The sequence below is a fragment of the Hermetia illucens genome, chromosome 4 (assembly GCF_905115235.1).
Source record: "Hermetia illucens chromosome 4, iHerIll2.2.curated.20191125, whole genome shotgun sequence".
NCBI lineage: Eukaryota > Metazoa > Arthropoda > Insecta > Diptera > Stratiomyidae > Hermetia > Hermetia illucens.
The window spans coordinates 13,813,304-13,824,609 of NC_051852.1; the positions used below are offsets into that span (position 1 = coordinate 13,813,304).

General features: G+C 40.2%; 1 protein-coding gene across 1 annotated transcript in view; it reads right to left on the reverse strand.

Moving 5' to 3' along the window:
• Window positions 1-8,210, reverse strand: part of LOC119653921 (protein TIS11) — a 109,592-nt gene extending 101,382 nt beyond the window's left edge. Inside the window, exon 1 of the mRNA XM_038059081.1 lies at window positions 7,001-8,210. Coding sequence (XP_037915009.1) covers window positions 7,001-7,057 — 57 coding nt within the window. The 5' untranslated portion in view covers window positions 7,058-8,210. The remainder of the gene's footprint in view (window positions 1-7,000) is intronic.
• Window positions 8,211-11,306: the final 3,096 nt, after the last annotated feature.

An 11,306-nucleotide genomic window follows, 5' to 3' on the forward strand; every position in this document is an offset into this window, starting at 1 on the left:
TCTCAGCCCTCAAACTTCTTATCCTGTATATCCTCCCTATGAAAAGGGTGATAAGTAATTTGTAGACACAAAACAATAATTTTTACGACCAAATATTAATTGCAAATATCAATCAGACGATCTGACAGTTTGGTACCTAAAATTTGAGCTTAGTTTGGTCTGGTAATGAATTTCTTAAAATATGAGGTAATTAGGAATTCAGAGGTCGTCCTTGTTTTTGCATGAGTTTTATAGCGAACAGGTCGAGACGACCCAAGTGAATGGTATTTTTAGGTGACACCCCAAACAAATGTTAAATAAGACAAATTTCTTCGAAGGAATTTCCAAAGTGAAACCAGACATTTTTCGAATCTTCTGGAATTAAAACTGAGCCCTACTAAAATCGATCGAATATTACTTTGAAAAATGTTGGAGATCTGAAGATTCTGAAGCAACTGTTTGACAACAGGCGGTCGAGTTTGTCAAACAGAAGACGGATGGACGCTAATACCTTTCTTTGACTTCGCTTAGGACAGTGTTTTGTATTCCCTAGCAAATTTTGACGATGTATGGAGTCATTAAACGCATTTGACGTAATATGAAATATCCCGTGGTATGTAGTACAGTCGAACTTTGGTCATTCTAACTTGGATAATTCAAACTTTTCTCTTGATCCCTTGAATCTCCAATAGTAATGTCGAAAACTCGTGGATAGTTCGAAGCCTTTTTAGATAATTCCAAGTACTTTAGAAAATATTTCACCTTTGAAATTGATTTTTTTGGATATCGTACGGAAAGGATCTCGAAAAATCGGACAATCGGACCCTCAGAGATTTTCTGATCGAAATCTTCAACAATTCGTGGGTGGTAACGTTTTTCCAGAGGCCAAAACAATCAAATTAGAGAACGTTAACTTTAGAAATTAGTCATATGCGATTCGCACGATAGAAGGAGGGAAATAGGCTCTGTGAAGATTTGAGGATATTTTGGAAGGTATGAAAAGACAGATGACCACTAATGACAATCAGTCTTCAGACGAGATCACCATAAGCCAAGAGTGACCATTTCCATCAGGTTGAGAAGTTGCAGAATGCACACGAGAGTTTAGGCGTTTTATGGAAGCTGATGTCAACGTTCAATGTTTGTTGTCTTTACTAACCTACTCCCACCCAACTTCCGTAATATGAATTTTAGATAATTCGATGTTTTCCATTGATCCCTTCGACTTAGATTTAGATCACGGATAATGCGAGGCCTGTGTAGTGGAAGGCCCGAAATTCATCACCAGCAAGATAGCATTGTTAAGCTCTGCTTTTGGTTCAACAAGGGACTTGTAACATACAAACGAGTTGTTTATAGAGCTTTTAGTTTCGACCCGTAGAAGTTTTTGATAGTTTCCTTGTGGTTCTAAGAAGGATAAAATTGAAAGAATTTTAGTTTATTCCGTGTCATATTCACCTAAGAAATAGGGAAAGAGGGACCACTTGGAAACATTACTTTGATATTCATTGCGATCATGAAAAACCTTTAGAAGATAAGGTCATGTACGTTATTTGTACTTGTTTCCCGACAATTCTGCAAGAGAAGCTCCATAGCGCGGATGAATCGGAGCCCTACCATAGACGTCAGTTGGCCTATACAAAATATATGGCTAACAGTTGAAGCGAGAGCTATCCATCCTGCCGCATGGACGCCTAGCGAAAGGCACAGTAGTTGGAGAACTCAGCAAAGTGAATGTGACATCTTTAGAAAACTGACAAGTACTTATCTCATGAACTTCAAATCAAAATGGCGGCATGCAATGCCTTGACACGCAGAATAGGCACAACAATCTTTACATACAGAGCACTAGATTTCTGAGGAAGATGATAGTCAAGACCAGCTAAAGATTCGTTAGAGGTTTAGCTGAAGATCTCACATCCTTTTCCTTGAGGGAAAATGACAATTTCGCTCTAGCGATGTTGGCTTCACAAGGGTTTTTGTTCAAAATAGGTAGCACGATCTAGTTTTTGCCAGATAGAGGAAAAAACCGGCGGAAAAATTATGCAAACTTCCCCCAGTCTCCAGGAAAATGGAAAACTATCTAATTTTCCCTCCACCTCTCTTCTTTTCGGGATGGGTTTTGTTATACCCAAATCAGAATTTCAGGAAAAAAGCCACTACAGGAATAGTTCTCCCTGAATCCAAAACCGACAGTTGTCCTTGAATTTTATTCAAACTTGGAAAAAAAAACTGACAGAAGGAACAGGATAACATTAAAATACAGAAGTTTTTTCCAGTGTTAAAAAGTTCATACCAAAAAAGGTGACAGAAAGGTTCTAAGTGAGCCTCAATGGAATATAATTCAAAAAGGCGTACTTGGTATGGGCTGATGATATCCTGCTTGGAAAATCTAAACACAAACAAACAAATGAAATTGTGGAGAACAGGAAAATAAGATGATTGTACCGTAGTGATGGTCAACTATGGAGCTGGAAACGCATGTTTGCAGTATTCATAACTTTTGAAACTCATTAGGTGCTAACCGAAAATGCTTTTTTGACAGAAGGACTACTGCAGTCAATGCAAACCTATCTAGTTCGGTACCTAAGACTGCATCTTTTGGTCTAATGTAAATAGTTTCACTGACATTTAGGAAAAGAGAAAAGCAGGATTTCATGTTATGTCAACCATGATTCGGTATCATCTTCAAGTGAAGTCAACAAAAGAGAATCATCTTTAACGCGGTAGACAGTGAGTCCCCAGCATTTGCGGCACTTCAAAGAATCCATTCAGAAATCAATAAACGCTAGCGTCGTTTTGACATATATTGAGAATGTTACCCACATCAAACCAGGGCCCATTCTTCAATTTCGTTCCCAGAAGTGATAGTAAGTGATAATGAGAAATTCTGAGTCTGCTGTCACTAACCGAGTATGGCTCTCGAGGCATTTCCGACCATTGGACTTATGGACTTGGTGTTGGACCAAAAAATTATATTTTTTCAACAAAAAAAAAAAGATTAAAAAATACCCCAACTGGCGACCTCGCCGTGCAGTACTGTTTTTTTGGGCGACATTAATCACACCAGCTTCTAAATAAGGACTAATGTTCATCTGCTAAGCAATATAGAGTTAACACAATTTAAGGCCATGGAGCCTCACCTAGACCCTACCAACTGACACATCGTCGAAAGACCTTACTGTCAAAGGTTCCCGGCGCTATTTAGTAACCCAGAGGATTCTCTACATGACAATTTCTACTAGGCATACTCATTAGCCCAGTGGTGGGAGAAAAAGGCACTCTCTGCTGCCACTAAACGATTAGTTTGGCATCTGTCAATTATGTCCAAATGACAAAAAAACTAATCACGTAAACGTAAAGGACTAACAAATATTTTCTAAATTTTCGATTAAAATTTATGAGTCTGGTCAATCATGACAGTTTGATGCTGATCGTGTATCAGATGAGCGAAGCAGGAAAGTGGACTCCTTCAGTTGAGCCACCTGATGTTGAAAATCTGACAATCTCCTGAATCTCGTTGGGATTAGAGCTCATTGCTGTGGCTACCTTTCAATACTAGCATTGTGCATTGGATAATTCGCACTAGACTTAGTGTATTTTTGGGCACTCGTACTACTTGATACCAAAAAATAAAAACTAGAGATAAATACAGTTCATAGAGCCTACATTGTTTTCGAAAGAAGGAAAGAAAAAGAGAATAGTTTATGATATTATGCAAAACGTGTGACTCCTAACCATCAGCTCAGCAAATTGTGTCTAAAGCTGCTATGGAAGTCGATGTGACAACATTTATCTATATCTTGCACTGACATGACACGAATTTCTTCAAATACACTGAAAATGTCCTGGTTTGGCGACTAGGTCCTATGCAGGCATTGACCAACTATCAGAGGCTCCACTTTCTTCATCCGGAAGGCCGAGTTTCGAACCTAAGGAAGTTTTCCTTGGGTACACATGGCGACATACACTCCTCAAGATAAAGGAGATAAGATTTTGGTGAACTTAGGATGCCCCTAAAAGAAATTGTTTTCTGCAAAATAAAGCCGTCCCAGGGCACTTAAGATATTTGCGATGCTTCGTCGAGAAATCAAAACAGCCCTACCCTATGGGCTAGTGGGGATGGAAAAGGGCAGACCATTCATTAGTTGCCATTGAACATTCGCGGCTACTGTAAGCGGCAAGCTAACTCTTTTTTTCTCCCTTATTACTCCCCAGTTTGACATTAGGTTCCAATCTGAGAAGTCAGTCGATTATAAGAAAAATATCTGAAATTACCAGTGCGAAAATCCGCGAAAGCATAACTGAGATTCAAAATTAATTGCTACTAAATTCTATGCTGATTGTACAGAACTATCGACTAAGTAAGTGCTAACAGAACTATTAATTTGTTTTCGATGTCATACGATAGAAAGCGTGAAAATCAAGAATAGATTCAGGTTCATGATCATCATTTCAACCCCACCAGGGAGTGCATTAGATAATTCGATAAATACGAGGATAATACAACGTGAATGTGAGGAAACTCTACAAAATGGAATAGGGAAGACCCTCGACCCTCATGGTTGACGTCTTTATTAAACTGCGCGCCTGGGTCAGAGACCAAAATGTCAAACAATATTTCTGGATATTTTGCTTGATTTTTGAAATATATGAGGAGACCACGGTTATTGCTTGCTTTTCTGAACCAACTTTCAAAAATATTCCAGTCATGTTTTCCATGCAGCATAAGCCGAGAACGAGTGTACCCATTTGCTTAATAGAACGGTCCTGATTATATTTTCTTTTTGTAACACCTACTCTACACTACTCTAAACAGTCAGTCCATCAGGTTCTCATCAGTCTATTTTTGTTAGATTAACCTATGGAAGACTGATGAAAAACTAATCGTGCTAAGAAGCGCTACATCAATCTGAACCATTTTACCCACAACCCAGGGCGAAGCGATTACTTCGGTTACTTCCCGACAGCACATGTAGAAGTCAACTATCGTGCCCCAATGAAGTGCAGCCAAGAAGGGAGAACACCCTGATGAGGAAACAAGGACTCAAATAGGACGTATTGTGAGTAATGATTCTACGGTAACATGTAGAACCACTTTTCTTAGATGCTTTTAAAGACCACCTTCATAAATCCTGAAATATTTTTCTGAGCTAAATTTTCAACGAAAATCACAATCACAATTTGGCGAAATTCTTTGCAGATAATAGGCAGCGAACAGACCAAATTTTGGATTTACCAATGTTGAAAAGGAGCCGGATTTAGCCGAGTTCAAACAATCACAGAAGTCACGCGGTAGCACAAAACAAAAATGCTGCCTTATTTTGGTTTGCTGATCAAATAGACCCAATTAACTAACTTCAAAAAGCCCCTTCTAGTGGTATTGTTTATGGTAGACTTGTAAAGATGTCATTTAGCTTGGGTAAATGCCAGAAGTTTGTGCACCTTTAAAAGTCAGGATAGTTTGGAACAACATGTTTTCTTCTGATAAAAGATGCTGATCAAGCTAAAAGTAGAGGACGAGTCTGAGGTATCTTTCGAGCCTAATCAAAACAGGTAATAGTGAGGTTGATGAAATCAGTGTTCTGTGGAACACTCAGTGCCTTTGTAGTAAGAGGTCCATCAAAAGTGAAGATCGCTGAGGACCCTTTTTTTCCAAAAAAAATTAGAAAAAAAACTGAGATGAAAGCTAATATGCAGCTTCTAATATTTCGAAATGTCTCGGAAAAAGAGAATAATTGATGGGTTGTTGTCGGGACCCAGAAATCCTGGAAGCTGTCTCCAAACTGCTTAATTTTTTACCCCGAACCTGGGTTATCTTTCGACCCTAATCAAAGGAGATAATAGTGAGGTTGATGAAATCGGTGTTCTATGGAACACTCAGTGCCTTTGTAATAAGAGGTCCATCAGAAGTCAAGATCTCTGAGGACCCATTTTTTCCAAAAATTGAGATGAAAGCTACTATGCAGCTTCCAATATTTCGAAGTCTCTCATAAAAATAGAGTAATTGATGGATTTTTGCCGGGGCTCGTATTCTGGAAGCTTTCTCCAAACTGCTTAATTTTTCACCCCGAGTCTGGATTATCTTCCGACCCTAACCAAAGGAGATAACAGTGAAGTTGATGAAATCTGTGTTCTGGGGAGCACTGATTGCCTTTGTAGTAAGATAAAAGCTGATATGCAGCTTCTAATTTTTCGAGTCTCTCATAAAAAGGGAATAATTGATGGGTTTTTTCGGGACCCCGAAATCCTGGAAGCTGTCTCCAAACTGTTTTGAAATGGGAAGACAGCGAACACTGATACCAGAATTTATGAAGAAATGAGAGCGCGCGAAATACCTGATTTAGAGCAATTCAAGAATCCCCATTGAACCCTGACGCCCCCATCGCTCTCTCTGGTCTCACTAGACGATCTCCAGATGACATTTATCATTCAAGTGTTCGCAACCGAAGTAATTTACCCAAGACTCCCAATTATAAGTGCATTTTGTACAGTTTAACTTCACCGCAGAGTTCAATCGAAATTTCTCATTCCATTGCTCTTCCCCGAACGACAAACAATGCACCGTTCAATTCCATACAAATGAGACCCGGAGACCCTCTAATAACGAAAAACAACACAAAATAAAGGCAACAGGCTACAAGCCTACAGAGTCCGGGGCTCATTGTATTGTGTTTCCTGTCGCCATTCATTGAAAATAGCCTGCATATGCGTACTTTCGTACAATTTCAGAGGTAACGGAACGCATTTTGAATCCGCCATGTGTTCTGCGCATCACCCTACACGCCAGGCGATAAAAACCTAACAAGGGATGGTCTGCTATTCATGCTTTCCATCAAGGATACTACGAGGACATGATGGAAGCATGTGATCAAGGGGACAAGTATGTGAAGGACAACTTGTTGCAAGGGATACTATGGGGGTAGGCAGAGGGGGTCTATGAAGGATTGTGGTGTATTTAATTACGGAGAAAACTACCTTATACGGTTAAAAATATAAAAAATAGAAAAAAAGGACTCACCTTCAAATAACAATCACCGAATTCATACAGCGATGCGTGCATGATAGCGGTAGACATTTTCTCGGCTCGATTTGTCAATGTTGTTCGATACGTTTTGATAAAATTTTATTAATTACAGGAAAAAGGAAGAAAAACACTCGAAATATTTCGAATTTTTGTCAACTTCAGCACACGAGGTTTCGCAAAAAAAAAAAAATTTTATGAAGAAACGTTACTTCCTTCGTCTCAGCGACAAGAACTCGTAATTCTTCCGTTTTGCATGCCGGTCGTAAGGAAATCTTACAAAAAGGATCTTTTGGACGATCCACTTCACACGCGACCAAGGACTTCTAAGGCACACTCAGAATTTCCTGGTGGTTACCTTCTGGCTTTCGGTTGACTACAATAAATATCACATGAAAACACTCTTTTCCAATCGTTATGGTTACACTCTCGGAGGATGTTTCAATATTTCTTAATTTTTTTGGCGCTTCTTTATGGAATTCCTTTGAAATCTGAATTCATCACGAAACACGTTCAAAAAACCAATTTTCAGTGATTGCTAAGACAAAGTGTGTAATCCCGGGTCTTGGCGGGCGCGACGCAGTGACTAGCTGGCAACACAGTTCGCACGGGGGTTAGAGGGACTGAAACTGTTCTTCGCGAGTCCTTCCGTTATACTCTGATTACGCACGTTTGGATTATTTATAAATAAATAAAAAAAAAAAGTATTCAAGATACGCTTCCGTGGAGAGCACGTGCCTGTCCTGGTCCTGGACGGAGCCGAGGGCGCGGATTGTCCTGAGCGCACGGAACAGCACAGCGCAAACACCAATTCAGGTAAGCAGGCGAAGACGCAACTTTTCCCGCTGCACACTATCGAGTGTGGAAAACTACGCGAATCTGCACTTTTACTTTCCGCCTACTTCCGTGCGCGGAGCTCTTTCCGTTACGAGAAAATCCAAGAGGAAAAGTCAAAACGGACGCACGCAATCCCCTTCAATGGGCCTCCCTCGGATCACATATATGTTCCACGAATCACAGGCAATAAACAATCTGAAACCGAAATGCAACCCAACGAACTGCGAATTATATTTTTTCTCTATTTTTCGTCAGCACAAAATGAATTCACGTAAATTCACGGTTTTCTCTGGTCGCTCTGTGTTCTTCGCTTTCCCACACCGCGTGCGCTTCGTACGCCGCCTGTTTCACTACTGAAACTGAAATGATCCGCGCCGCCGCTGGAGCGCTGCAAATGAAAACGAAACTGCCCGCGCCGCTATTCGGGAAATCAACTTGGCCCGCTTGCGTGTGTGCGTGAACGATCGACTGATTCCATGTTGCGGTTGGCTGGGCTTTTTCCTCAAAACGCTCGCCAGGGTTGCGACTCAATTCACGTAATTTTCCGAACGGGAGTTTGGTAGTGTTTTCTGGTGGACCAGCGAGGGTGAATTGCGGAGGGATATGCTTGCAAAATCAGGATTTTATCACAAACAAAAAAGTACCATTTGTGGGAATGATGGGATTGATTAACGGTTTAGTGACAGATCTCATCGCGAGAGATTTAGCAAAAGGGGATTCCCCCAAACAAAACATGAATAAAATTATAAGGGGATGTGAAGGGGACAAAGGCCAAAGAAAAAGAAGAATGGGGATCTTTATAATTTCCCCAAGGAACCGGGTTTTCCTTATAATTTTTACCCCGAGCCCGTATTTCTAGTTCTGTTGAGTACATAGTTTTCGGGTTTTAGATAATCCCGTCACTGACGGTAAAAATGTGGTGTAATCTCCAAAATCTTGCAGTCAATATAGAGTTGCAGTTGCTCCCAGTTTATTTGATACAATGCTTTAAGGTTTTGTTTGGTTATTTGGAAATCTTCAAAAGACTCTACCCTGAACACACCAGAGCGTGGGATTTTTGCCCACGAAAACCATCCCCGACTCCTCTCCTTACCCCGTAGAACCACCTTTAGGTATTATATCACGGAGCGGGGTTAGCTTACTTTAGCTAGGTCTCCCTCCGTCTACCCGCTGGGTTTATAACCGCGTTTTTCTGACTTTTTCTTCCTTTTGCAGTTTGTTCTGGATAGATGCGATCATGGGGTTGACCGCATCCCCATCCTCTTAAGGGGGTCATCCCGTGTGTCCGGTCGGAGAAATCGATTTTGTTTTGCATGAATTGTATCTAGTGTAGTGGTATATAGTGGAGAATATGTGAGCAAATGGATTTTCCGATGTTCCGAGTCGTTCAGAAATTATAGTGTTAAACAGGTAAGGAGTTTGCAGCCGCGGCTAGAGTACTCGATGAGAAAGAGCATCAAATCTTTTTTTACCTGTTAGTTTTTTACCTGAGCCTTATAAATTTGAACTCAGGTATAAATATAAAAAGATGGAAACCCAATCAATTGTCTAAACTTATTTGCTGTTTGGAATAAAAAGGATAATCCAGTCTAGAGTGAGCACTGAAAGGCTTTCAAGCTATACTCAGTTATATTTTGTTGTAAATATTGTGCTGTTTATGTGTTCAGTGATTTTTTTAAATGGATCGTACGAAGGGAGATCGCCTTAACGTTCAACGTCATGCTCGCACTAAAAAACAAGTATTTCATGGGAATCGATACTTATCAGAGAAGAAAAAGGGCTTCGCATCAACATCAGCAAAGAAACTTTTAGCATGCATGAACATGGATGTTCCAATTGCGACAAGTTTTGTATATTGTATATTGGATTTTGCTGGAGTTTTCTCCGGTATTTCTGCAAATTTCTGCGAATAATAAAATATACGTAGTAGTAAAAAAGGAATACGTAGGACATGGCGAGAAAAGAATGGGAACGCGGATTAGATATGCAAAGAAGAATCACAAAGGCATTGGTGGAAAAGGGGCTGGAAAACTTACTGATAAAGTTATTAACGACCTCACTACATTTTTTGGGCTATCTATTCGTCGACACGTTAATTCGATAGAAGGACTAAAGCAAGAAATTTGGGCAACTTTCTTCCATAAATATTCTGCAGACGAAAATCCTCAGCATCAAAATTGTCCAGCAGGCGAGGACAGTTGGTGCAAAGGAGAACTGGATAGTTCCCACCACGAGAAGGCGCCTTTGGCCTTTGACTGAAGAAGTTCAAACAGTCATCAAACCAATCTACGAAGATTTGTCACGAGATGATCTCTTGAACAGATATTTAGGAGCAGAGACCCAGAATGACAATGAGTCGTTAAATGCATTGATAAGGACTTTCGCTCCAAAACACCTTCATTCTGGGGCCAAGGTCGTAGAAATAGCCACTTTTCTGGCTGTAATTATTTTCAATGAAGGATTCAATGGCATTCTCAAAATCCTAGTGACAATGGGATGTCAAGTTGGTCATCTATGTCAGGTTTATGCCGACCGCCGTAATGAAGCGCGAATTTGGCGGTCCGAACGACGATAGACTGACCTCGCTAAAAGAGACAGAATTGAAACCAGAGAGCAACAATCGGCCTTGCAAGACTTTTTTTAAAGAAACGGAGGGTGCTCTCTATGGACCAGGTATAGCAGATTAATGGTGAGTTAAAATTTTACACTTGATAATCACATTTAAATTTTCAAATGCGTTTTTCAAGAAGCTGCATCTTGAAAATCGGCTGCCACCATAGCTCAAAATCTATCCAACCAAATTCTTTGAAATGTTCACGACTTCTTTAATACATATATCTACGATCCGCAAACTAGGATAATTGCAATTGGACGGGTCGTTTTTTATATTCATAAAAAAAAGCCGTAAAAAAACACCAAAATCCAAAAAATTAAGTTCAAAAGCCCACCAAAAATTTACCTTTTAATATTTTCAGCGCCCTCCAGCGTGGCAGCAGAAAAACACTTTTTTTGGAGATGGGTGCATAAATTGACACGTATTCCAAAAACTAGCTACGATATCAAGCTGAAAAATTTATCACATATACTAGAGGTATCAGTAAACATATGGTGAAAAAATCACGTTTCTATCTTTATCCAGTCCTTCAAAATAATTTTTCAAAAAAAGGCAAAAAAAACGGCCTTCACACGGGATGACCCCCTTAAGTGACCAAACCTTCCGTTCTTCGCATCTTCCTTGCGCACTCCGCTCTTCGAAGTTCCTCTTGTATTTTTTTTTTATTGCGCACTTCACCGCACACCAGTTTCCCTCCGACTTCAACATCTCCCCGACGATGTTCTGCGGGCTTAGGTTGGTTTTCAGGGAGTCTTTCAGACTCCTCTTTTCTGAGAAAAATCGTGGATAGTGGAAAATAACATGCTCCAGGTCGTCAAGTGTGCAACCACATTCAGGACACAAGGGAGAATC